The sequence below is a fragment of the Periplaneta americana genome, chromosome 14 (genome assembly GCF_040183065.1).
Source record: "Periplaneta americana isolate PAMFEO1 chromosome 14, P.americana_PAMFEO1_priV1, whole genome shotgun sequence".
NCBI classification, from domain to species: domain Eukaryota; kingdom Metazoa; phylum Arthropoda; class Insecta; order Blattodea; family Blattidae; genus Periplaneta; species Periplaneta americana.
Window position 1 is genome coordinate 53,169,923 of NC_091130.1, and position 12,497 is coordinate 53,182,419.

A 12,497-nucleotide genomic window follows, 5' to 3' on the forward strand; every position below is an offset into this window, starting at 1 on the left:
TAAAGTGTAGGTAATGGTATTTTTGTGTTACATATCGTGCACAGTGATATTTTAAAAATGAGTGAAAGTGTCCCAGCAAGAAAGAAGAGTAAATACTTCTTCGCAGAATTATAAATCAGAGTGGGGAAATTATGAACAGTTTAAATGGTAGTTATTCAAAAACAGGAAAAGGGATCGTTTTTCGTCTGTTACAATCGCAGCTAATACAGTACTGTCTTTAATATCATCTTTAAAATAAATCTTATTCTATCTAAAATCGTTTGTCAATATACAAAAAAAACTACTGGTTAATACGTTTTAATGCGAAACATTGTCCATGAGACATTGCTGTGTAAAAACAAAATTGCATGACTTATTTTCATACGCTGAATAAAGATGAAGTAGTAATATTTAGCAAAATTGTTCAATTTCATTGATCAGGGATGTGCTATATAGTAATAAAACAATATCACCTTTCTTACAGTATACACTGTTTTGTAATTAATATTATAATAAAAAGAGAAAATTCGTGTTTAATTAATCTACTGTAATCTCCTGTTTTTTTCGATGGTTTTCTCCTGATTTTCGTGAGTAGGTCGTGGCAACACTGATAGAGTATAGCTCAACACAGGGCTGCAGAGTTGGTACATTCAGCTTCTGATTAATATAGTGAAATATGAGAGTATCTTAACAGTCCACTTACGCTTTCAATGAGTTTCCTTTATGCTAAAACTAACTGATTCTCGGGCTGATTGAAGCTGTCGACCTCTACGACAAATTTAATCGTACCATTACTTCATAAACAACTGTCCACCCACCCCGGTTTTCTCACGATCAATTCAGGATTGTATATCAGCAAATAAGATAATGACTATTCAAAAAGAAAGACATCCTATGCGTTTGGAAATAAACTTACTTATAGAAGAGTTTGAAGTGAATATGAATACTTCAGCTCTAAAGGGGTAAATATCAGTGTCATTCCGAAATCTTACAAATGGCTGTCAAGGAACCCGGGGGTTCATTGCCGCCCTCACATAACCCCGCCATCGGTCCCTATCCTGTGCAAGATTAATCCAGTCTCTACCATCATATCCCACCTCCCTCAAATCCAATTTCCCCTCCTGTTCCCAACTAACACTCTATATGCATTTTTGGATTCGCCCATACGTGCTACATGCCCTACCCATCTCAACGTCTGAATTTAATGTTCCTAATTATGTCAGGTGAAGAATACAATGCGTGCAGTTCTGCGTTGTGTAACTTTTTCTATTCTCCTGTAACTTCATCCCTCTTAGCCCCAAATATTTTCCTAAGAACCTTATTCTCAAACACCCTTACTCTCTGTTTCTCTCTCGAAGTGAGATTCCAAGTTTTACAACTATACAGAACAACCGGTAATATAACTGTTTTACAAATTCTAACTTTCAGATTTTTTGACAGCAGACTAGATGACAAAAGCTTCTCAACCGAATAATAACAGACATTTCTTATATTTATTCTAAGTTTAATTTCCTCCTGAGTGCCATTTATATTTGTTACTGTTGCTTCAAGATATTTGAATTTTTCCACCTCTTCGAAGAATAAATCTCCAATTTTTATATTTCCATTTCGTACAATATTCTGGTCACGAGACATAATAATATATTTTGTCTTTTCGGGATTTACTTCCAAACCTATCGCTTTACTTGCTTCAAGTAAAATTACAGTGTTTTCCCTAATCGTTTGTGGATTTTTCTCTTAACATATTCACGTTATCCGCATAGAGAAAGAGCAGGAAAACGATACTTTATATAGAAGCACTGCAAACCCCCACACAAAATACAGTTATTTCTCTAGGAGACTCAAAACGGACCTTCTCCTCTGCAAATTTATTTGCTGCTACACGGTCATTGTTCTATAAGGAATCGTATAACACGATATTCTTAGCTAATATTTCGTTTGAGAAAGTCGAAAACAGTCATTTTAAGATATTTACAGAAAAGTACAATACAAGAAAACTTCGTTGTGCAATAACATCGCGTAAACATCATTTTGCGCACTATTTTAACTCTCATAAGGGACGTTATACCAAAGAAGGAAATATGGGTTTCGCCATATGAAGCAACAGATGTAACTGACAGATTCGTAGGTCATGTTATCGCGGAACATTGCTATCTAATAGTACGACGATGTAGACATCTCTAATAATTCCACATTTTCAGCATGAAAATGGAGTTGAGGTTGAATGGAGTTTCCTATACACAAGCGTTGTCTAATAAAAGGGAGAAATTTATTTATTTTATTGGGTTATTATACGACGCTGTATCAACATCTAGGTTATTTAGCGTATGAATGAGATGAAGGTGATAATGCCGGTGAAATGAGTCCGGGGTCCAGCACCAAAAGTTACCCAGCATTTTCTCGTACTGGGTTGAGGGAAAACCTCGGAAAAAATCCCAACTAGGTAACTTGCCCCGACCGGGATTCGAACCCGGGCAACCTGGTTTCGCGGCCAGACGCACTGACCGTTACTCCACAGGCGAAAAGGGAGAAATGTTTAATTGAAAACATTTTACAACATTATCGTCAAATGTAAATTAAATAAAAACCAAAATATGCAGGTCTACTGTAATTCTGTAGTATTTCATATTTGTTTTACATTTAATGTTTAAGTTTTAGTACAGCTAATTTTTGGAGTTTTATGTTGCAATAATACTCCATTGTATAGGCATAGAACTGACCTATAACGTAGAATTATTTCTTATGTCAATTTTTTTTAGTTGGCTATTTAACGATGCTGTATCAACTACTCGGTTATTTAGCGTCGATGAGATTTGTGATAGCGAGATGAGGCCGAGGATTAGCCATAGATTACCTTGCATTCACATTACGGTTGGGGAAAACCTCGGAAAAACCCCAACTAGGTAATAAGCCCAAGCGGGGATCGAACCCGCGCCCGAACCCAACTTCAGACCGGCAGGCAAGCGCCTTAACCGACTGAGCCACGCCGGTGGCTTCTTATGTCAAACATTTACTGAAAGTTTTGTTTACAGTTTATTATGCCGACGACTGTACATCCATTTAAGATACACGGCAGAAAAGGAAGCACAGTACCTAGTACTCCTTTCCGTAGCCTTGAGTAGTATAGTCACTGCATACCTAACTTGTGTTTAATGAGACCAAACACTGGGCTTTACTTCTGAGGTTCAAATCTGTCTTCGGACAGCTGACTAAACAATTTCTGCAAAATCGACGAAACTAAAAAAAAAAAACTGTACTTTATAAAAACAATTTAGAAACTAGATGTATTGTGGTACAGTATGACCAACCTCTGCATGGCGTGGCGGTGTCCGCTGGGCGCTGACGGCTGGTCTGGTGTCCTGGACTCGTGGCTGCGGTGGCCGTCGCATGGCCCCACGCCCACAACGCGTCTTCTTCCGCTCCCAATTCTGATGCTGGTACTCCCGGTATCGTCGGACACACCGCTGCTGCGTCCCGCTGCTGATCCTGTTCAAAACAACGAGCAGGTCTGTCTCAGTGAGGCGAAGAGCTGCGCAGCCGGCGCATGAGCCATGCAGCCGCGGCCGCCCGGGGAGGGAGGGGGCAGTTATCAATGACTTCCCAGCGAGCGCTCTCAAACTTCGATCAGTTATCGCTCAAGTAGGAATTTGCAACAGATAGCCGCAATGTGAATGGAAATTCCACGGAGGAAGTCACGACTCTTAATACGCAGTCTTCTAAATAAAGGCTTTATTTTTTATTTTTTCTGTTTACTGTAAATTTCAAGGCAAAGTAAACGTGTGCACGTCGCAGAGAGTTTGGACTCCGTTTATTTCCTTATCCTCGACAGTAAGTGGTACTTTCTCACTCCCAGAAAAGACTCCGTGCTCAATTCTGAAGAAGTCTGAGTGGGCTCCAGAGCCATTCTGAGAAGTTAATGATTAGAGGAAAATTTTACTTAAGATTCAACCCGAACTCTTCTGTTTCATAGTCTGCCACTACCGACAGAGATCTCCGACGAATTTACATCCTGTTGACTATGTTACACTCTCAAAGCAATTAGATTAAATTATAACAAGCTCATTAAAAATCTTCTTCTGTGGATAAATGAGATTTTAGTCTATTTTTAGTAGGTTATTTTAAGACGTTATATCAACATCTTAGGTTATTCAACGTCTTAATGAGATGAAGGTAATAATGCCGGTGAAACAAATCGGGGATCCAGCACCGATAGTTACCTAGCATTTGCTCATATTGGGTTAAGGGTAAACCCCGGAAAAAACCTCAACCAGGTAACTTGCCTCGACCGGGATTCGAACCCGGGCCACCTGGTTTCACGGCCAGACGCGCTAACCGTACTCCACAGGTGTGAACGTTTTTAGTCTAATACGCAGTCTTCTTAATAAAAGCTTTTTTTTTTTTTTTGTTTACTGTAAATTTCAAGGTAAAGCAAACGTGTGCACGTCGCAGAGAGTTTGTAACTCCGTTTATTTCCTTATCCTCGACAGTAAGTTGTACTTCCTCACTCCCAGAAAAGACTCCGTGCTCAGTTCTGAAGAAGTCTGAGTGGGCTCCAAAGCCGTTCTGAGAAGTTAATCATTAGAGAAAAATTTTACTTTCAACTAAGATTCAACCCGAACTCTTCTGTTTTATAGTCTGTTACTATCGATAGAGATCTCCGACGAATTTACTTCCTGGTATGTTTTCATGGAGTATTCAGATCTATCTGAACACACTTACCGTCTTGACATTTCCATTAAAATGGGGATTCAATTCGATCTGAGTCTCAAGGTCGATACACTGAAAAGTGGGATCGGATCGTATTAAGTTCGAATTGAGTTCCATGAAAACGGGTATCTTATTCAATTCGATCTCAATATGTTAAGCGCGTGATCCGATCTTCATTTGTTTGATGTGTCAGCTGTTTTACCAACAGCGAGGGCAATATGTTGAAAAAGAGTGTTGTAATAGTAATATGCGTTACAAGAGCGGTATGTTGAAGTTTTCATGTTCGAGGAAAAGTTTGAAAAAGCGAAACGTAGTTGAGATTTTTAATTTCCGAGAATTGAAAGAAAACATACCGCTCGTGTATCGTACATTATTTTGTGCGAAGATCGTTTATTACATACCTGAAAGAGGAATTTCTAATTAGTTGCAATGAAATCTCCATCTTGGTTTCTGTTCAATGACGGCAACTTTGGAAAACAAATATATCTATCTTCAACATTGTTGCTTTAAAATGTTTTCTGTGTTTACTATACTCCAGCAGGCCGTGATATACGTCTGTCTTCCCCCCCCCCAGTCTATGATGAGTCTGGAATCTTCTTGTTTTTTTCACGGCTTCCTTAATGTTACTTGCATCATGAATACAGTAACTTTAGTGGAGTTGTAGAGTTTGCTTAATTTTTGAAAATATTTTAAAACAATAATTAACAGTGCAACTTAGGTGAAATTGCAGTAGTGCAATTTAGGTGAAATTGCAGTGGTAAGTTTCCAGTTTATAATTATTAATATATTGAACGTCTCTAAAAATAATATGTTAAAAGCCTAAAGCAGTAAAATCAATATGTCACTTAAGCGGTAAGAAGAGGGAAATTGTTATGTGTGTTAGGTTGGGAATACTGAATGTGGAATTTTAGACTTTCCGCGGATTGGTTTTGTGCGGAAACCAAGCAAATACGCACGATCTCGCACAAAACATTATTTCGTGTCTTCCTAAAAGTCAATATTACTATTATTCATTAACAGCCAGAATATGAAGTTTCCATGTGCCTCATTTGGAAAACGCAACATTGTTAAAGCTAATGCCTACAGAGTGACCAACACGCTAATATGTCGATGACATGTTAACCAACATAACTACTTTCGAAACTTCAGCTTCCGTAATCAGATAGTTTTCAATACGTATCGAAAATTGCATGATACAGGAATCGTATCCAGTACGGATCGTATTCAGATTGATCTGAATACTCCATGAAAACATAGTATATGTTACACTCTCAAAGCGATTGGATTAAATTATAACAAGTTCATTAAAATTCTTTTTTCTGTGGCTAAATGAGTTTTTAGTCTAATACGCAGTCTTCTAAATAAAGTATTATTATGATGTACCGAAGTACATATATTTCCGTGCAGGAATTCTGCGTTATCACATGATAGATGGATACCACAAAGAAAGAAATTCTCTCTGGCACCGGGACTCGAACACGGGTTTTTAGCTCCACGTGCTAACGCTCTATCCACTAAGCCACACCGGATTCCAGTTCCGATGCCGGATCGAATCCCCTCAGTTTAAGTTCTATCACTCAGTTCTAAATAAAGGCTTTATTTTTTTCTGTTTACTGTAAATTTCAGGTACAGCTCGATTCAGGGATCTTGGCCCCTGCAAAAAGTAAGTAGATAGACTAAAAGCGAGTTACTCATCACTACTGGCGGACTGGGTCACACAGGTCAGGCCGCGCAGTCATAACACCTAACACTTCCTTCTTATCAATCACGGTACACTCCGTTTTAAGACAATATTTTTCCATACGTCCCGTTACTAACCACTACGTCTGTTGACTAAATGTCATGATGACATTTTTTTGACAGGAGTGTCCCTCAGCTTCGAGCATAGATATTATTTTCATTCTTCCTCTTTCCTCTTCCCCTCCTATGCACATTTGTGATTAATTTTTTTTCTTATGACACAACACACAGCTCGCTCACTAGCCAAACAACCAAGGACAGGGACCATTAACTCTGAATCGAGCTGTAAAGTAAAAGTGTGCACGTCGGAGACAGTTTGAAACTCCGTTTATTTCGTTATCCTCGGCAGTAAGTGGTACTTTCTCACTCCCAGAAGAGACTCCGTGCTCAGTTCTGAAGAAGTCTGAGTGGGCTCCAGAGCGCTCTGAGAAGTTAATAACCAGAGGAAAAATTCAATTTAATCTAAGATTCAATCCGAACTCTTCTGTTTTATAGTCTGTCACTACCGACGCTGTATCAACATCTTAGGTTATTTAACGTCTGAATGAGATGAAGGTGATAATACCGGTGAAAGGAGTCCGGGGGGTCCAGCACCGATAGTTACCCAGCATTTGCTCATATTGAGTTAAGGGAAAACCCCGGAAAAACCTCAACCAGGTAACTTGCCCCGACCGGGATTCGAACCCGGGCTACCTGGTTTCACGCCCAGACGCGCTAACCGTTACTCCACAAGTGTGGACGTTTTTACTCTAATACACAGTCTTCTAAATAAATACTTTTTTTTTTCTGTTTACTGCAAATTTCAAGGTAAAGTAAACGTGTGCACGTCTTAGAGTGTTTGGAACTCCGTTTATTTTCTTATCTTTGGCAGTAAGTGGTACTTTCTAACTCCCAGATCTGCTCAGTTCGGTAGAAGTCTGAGTGGGCACCAGAGCCGTTCTGAGAAATTAATGACGAGAGAAAAATTTTAGTTTCATCTAAGATTGAACCCGAATTCCACTGTTTTATAGTTTGTCACTACCGACAAAGATCTCCGACGAATTTACTTTCTGGGACCTATATTACACTCTAAAGAGACTGGATTGTTATATTAAGTTCAAAAAATTCTTTTTCTGTGCCTCAAATGAAAGTTTTTAGTCAAATATCCACCCGATCCGGGTTCGATTTTCAGAAAAAAGTCATGTCCCTCCCATGGGGTATGTCCCATATCTTTTGTGTTATCAATAATTTCTAAAGGGAGACATTGCGCCATGCTGATCAAATGAAGGGTTCAGAACCATAGTGGGCCAAGCGCCATTTACTAAAACCGTAGCAAACAAGGGTTAAAATGAACTTATTACCATAATTCAATGGAAACATATAGTAAGTAATATAAAGTATACACATTAAAACTAAATGATATGTCAATTTTTTATTAAAATATGGTATTCACTTAACTTTAACCCTTGCTTTCTCCGTTTTTAATAAATGGTGCATGGCCCACTATGGTTCTGAACTCTTCAAATGATCAGCAAGCCCCATTACGTATGCATGTCCAACGTTGATTCGTCATCCTTACAAGAGTGACAGAAAGAGCCGTAGAACCAAAGTAAATAAATAAATAAAATAGTACGTATAAATAATACGTGATATAGCCTACACAAAATGCACTCCAATGATCAGGGGAATAATTTCAGTTTTTACTTAGATAGTAGGTAAGATTTTCAGTGAAGATCTTATAAGATATAAGCACATCGCGTGGCATACTCTCTTTATATTCCACTGAATTAAAGTATGTTCCGGCGTAGCTCAGTCGTTACAGCACTTGGTACGTAGAACCAAGGACCCGGGTTCGATCCCCTGCGCTGAAGCGAATTTTTCTCCTCTAATAATCATTGTTACCATAACAGATATATTCTTTAAGACCAAAAATTAATCTTTACGTAGAACAATAAATACACAAACTTTCAATTTAGTTTGACATAAAAAAAGCAAGATCAGGCAGTTATTCTCAAAACAGACAGCAAGAGCTTAAATAGGAAAAATAAAAATTGGCCCAGTCACTTCTAAATAACTCGAAATGAATTTAATTCTATATAACTTTGACATATTAGTTAGTGTTAGTGGGGTTTAAAAAGGGCGCGTCAGCTACTCTGGCAATTTGCGCCCTTATCTAAAATTCTTCAGAAACAAAAATAAACAATACAATAGGCTGAATGCTAAAACGAAACTAAAACACGTCACAGTTGACATATTATGTCAGACGTTACCAAAGCGGGTGTCGTCATTACATCGTGTAATCACAGACATTCAAACGGCTACAAGCAGTTTCCTATACATTGCTGTGTTTTATTCACGTACTGAAGGCAAGCTGTGGCGATATCATGTGGATCTACAAGCTCCCTCTCTACAAGCAGAAGGAGGTGATTTCGTAAAGAATGAGAAGGAGAACTTTTTTGTTGTTCTGTCGGACAAAATGTAATGTTTACTTTGCTTAACGGTTCAATTAGGAGTATAAAGAAACATTAATTGCCACGCTGAATAATGTATTATTATTATTATTATTATTATTATTCACTAAGTATGTGTTTCTAGAATTCTTCTATACGTGCATGAATATTGATATTTTTAGATCTTATCCCTAGAAGGATAAAATTATTAGGTTTTATCTCAATTTTAATCTTCTTAATCTTTTTATTAGTTATTTATTAAGTATTTATTAGTTATTCATTTAATAATAATATTGTAGAAAAACTGATTCAATATTATGTGCCAACGAACTGTTAAACGTCAGGAATTAACATGTCTTAAATCATAGCCAGGAAGAGGAAGTTGACATAAATAAATGTAAGGAAGTCAGCTACCTAATATGGTTTGAAATATCTCGTGCTCCAAAGCCTTTTAATAGAACAGAATTTCTCAAAAGAGTAATGATTAAAATATCTGAAATAACTTGTCCATGAGAAGTTTTTAATTTTGAAAAACTACGAATTTCTCGACCAAGTATGGAGAGAAGAATTTAGAAAATTCCTGATTGTATTCAAGAGGAAGGTCAAAAAAAAAAAAGAAGCAAGAAAAATCGTATATTATTCACTAGCTCTTGATGATAGCAGTGACATTACTGATACAGCAAAGCTTGAGATTTTTATCCGCGGGATTGATCAAGATGTTAGTACAGGAACCACCACTGGTGTTAGTTTTCATGCCAAATACCTTTCCTCCGTCTCCTTACTTCATGGGCTGTCTGTCGCATGTAATCACAGCAGTTCGAGTTTTGGACACCGCTGTATTATGTCAATCCCGTAATAAAGGGCATTTAGCCAAACATCCGGGCTCTACTTATCAGAATCTTGGACCAGCGGCAGTCTTTGCAGACCTCCCATGTGACCTGTTGCTCCCGTCTCAAATAATCACAAGTAACTGCTTTCCCACCAGCGAAGAAGACACCAACGGAAATTTATTAACCTCAATCCTTGGCCAGGTTGACTGCAATTGCGTTACCTGGTATCGCTGGATGCTCCGGTACCCCAATAAAGCTACGGTTTGTTTACGGCGATTATAAACGCTGGCGATGATTGTCAGGAAGTAGTTTCTTTATCAGCGTACATCGCTGTCAATTCTCATTTGTTTTGCTGCCATACCTCGACTCAATGTTTTTACATGACCTTCTCTAAATACCGATTATTGAACATGTATGCGGCGATGTGCGTCTTTAATTTGCTCCAGAAGCAACCTCCAGCGATCTGCGTCGCGTCCAACGATCTACGTTGGCGATCATAGCTGTAAAGAAACCTTGGGCTTTCATTTTAACTGCTAGCAACTCCAAGTCACAATCGCCAGCGATGTGCGCCCGGCGATGATCGCCGTGAACAAACAGCAGCTTAAGATGATCCTGCTGGATTTACAGACCGATTATCATTTAGTCCTGACAGCACAGCGACACGAAAGAGGGGAAGTAATAGGAGTAGTGGAAAGAGTTCCGGAGTAGAGATAAGGGCAAGAGGTCGGTAAAGGAATGCAGTACAGCTTAACTGTACTGGAAACACAACGCTATACCGCATGCATGACGTTCGATCTCTCTGACTGCAGGCAACAGACTAACCTGAACATTCCTTGGCGTAACTTAATGGACTCGTCTGACCCAGGCGCACATTGTCAGCGACTGTCAGGACTAAATAATTGTACTGTACATAACTTAACTAGCGCCGACCAGAGAAAGAGCCAATAGTTGTATAGCGTAAGCCTGCTGTATAGCCTACGCTAAGAATATTGTCGGGGAAGATGAGAATCTTTCTCTTTGCCATAGAAGTAAATAACTAAATAAACAAATAATATATTGTCTTGCCACTCATGTCTTTGTTTATTCCAGTTTCTATCGAGCGCATTTGGAGCTCATATTAGATAACTTTGGACTAAGGTCTGTAAGACGTGGTCTTCCATCTAAAAATTGTAGGTACATACATAACGAAGAGAACAAATTTTCATGCTTTAATGTGAATCAAACAGGCGACATTTGAGTTTCACACTACTTCAAGTGTCTACAGAGAACCAGCTATCATAAAGAACGCTTTGTACAAGGGATATCTCTCTGTTAGGTAATTAACGCAGCATTCAAATTATAAAAGTTATTCAACATTTGTGGAATTACAGGAGAATTAGAGAGCAGGAGAGGACTTCAGAGTGAATTTCTATTTCAAGGTGCTAAAGTAATGTCCTACGAATAGAATGAATAAATTATACCTACATTTATAACCGTGAAATTAAAAAAAAATAGGTCACTACTAGGAGTAAAACGTGCAGCACGTGTTAATCTACGGATGAGGCTTAAGAAATTATCGCCTTTATTCTGGGAACAAAATTATGTAACTGAAAGGAGGTGGGATTTCCGAGGAGCTGAGTTCGAAGGGAGACTCTCATTATAAGAGAGAAAGTCGCTGCAGTGTTTGAGCTACCAGGAAATAGAATCGCTACTGTATTGTAATTAGTATTACGCCAAGAGAAATAAATCATCACAATCAATGTTATAAGAAGGGATTATAAGGAAAAATTTATTGTTCTCGGACCAAGATTTGAAATTTAAACTGTCAATTAATATAAAAACGATCAGAAAGGAGAAATGTTCTTAGACGAGTACGTACCTAAATAATTTTGTCTCGATTTCGTAGTGGACCGGGTCCCGAAGACAACAAATAAAAGAAAATAAAAAACGCACAATAACTTAAAAAGAAATTGAAACTTTTATTTCTTTTGTACGATAATATAAGTAGATAAAATTAGATTATATTGTATTGAGGAGAATAAAGTAACATGGACTAAAAATGTTGAGGAGATTCACTGAAAAATATTATTATTATTATTATTATTATTATTATTATTATTATTATTATTTTGTTTACAATACAGTAGTTATTCTCCGACCAAAGAAATTATGTTTTTCCATAAATTTCTATCCTCAGGATCTTCTTTAGCAACATCTCTTCTAGCCACACTCCTTCTGACGCCAACTATCCATTGTTCTCTTGGTTTTCCTCCTTCTCCTTCTCTCCAGCATCATCTTCGGATTCTTCCATTTTTCGTCGCCTTTAGTGTCGAAATCATTTTATCTTCTTTCTTCAATTTCTTCAATAACATTGTTTTCTACCTTCACAATTTCTCTGATTCTTTGATTTCTAATTCTTTTCCTGCTTTATTTTCTCGCGTCTCTCAGTCAAAAATCAATTTCAGTAGCCAACAATTTGTTTTCTTGTATTCTGTCTAATGTCCAAGATTCTATCCCGAATAACAATAATTTGTATCAATGCCTTATAAACGAGCGTTTTTGTTTTATTTAAAATGTCCCAACGCCAAAGAAATGAGTTCAACATGTTAATAGAATTATACTCCTTCCTACACTTATCTTTATTATTATTATTATTATTATTATTATTATTATTATTATTATTATTATTATTATTATTATTATTTTAAATTTCAGCTATAGCTCTTTCGTTATCTTGTGGAACTAAATGGTTGAGTGCGCAGTAGCATATAGTAAGAACCTTATGGTAGGAGAAGCGTAGCGAGAGAGGTAAACTTCTCAGTCCACATACTTC

The 12,497-nt window shown here is 37.7% G+C and overlaps 1 protein-coding gene across 7 annotated transcripts in view; it reads right to left on the reverse strand.

Annotated features, from left to right (window-relative positions):
* LOC138713282 (microtubule-associated protein futsch-like) overlaps positions 1-12,497 on the reverse strand; it is a 1,205,925-nt gene that overhangs the window by 529,708 nt on the left and 663,720 nt on the right. For all 7 annotated transcript variants that reach the window (XM_069845262.1, XM_069845261.1, XM_069845263.1 and 4 more), the window contains exon 3: positions 3,288-3,465. In XM_069845262.1, coding sequence (XP_069701363.1) covers positions 3,288-3,465 — 178 coding nt within the window. The remainder of the gene's footprint in view (positions 1-3,287; positions 3,466-12,497) is intronic.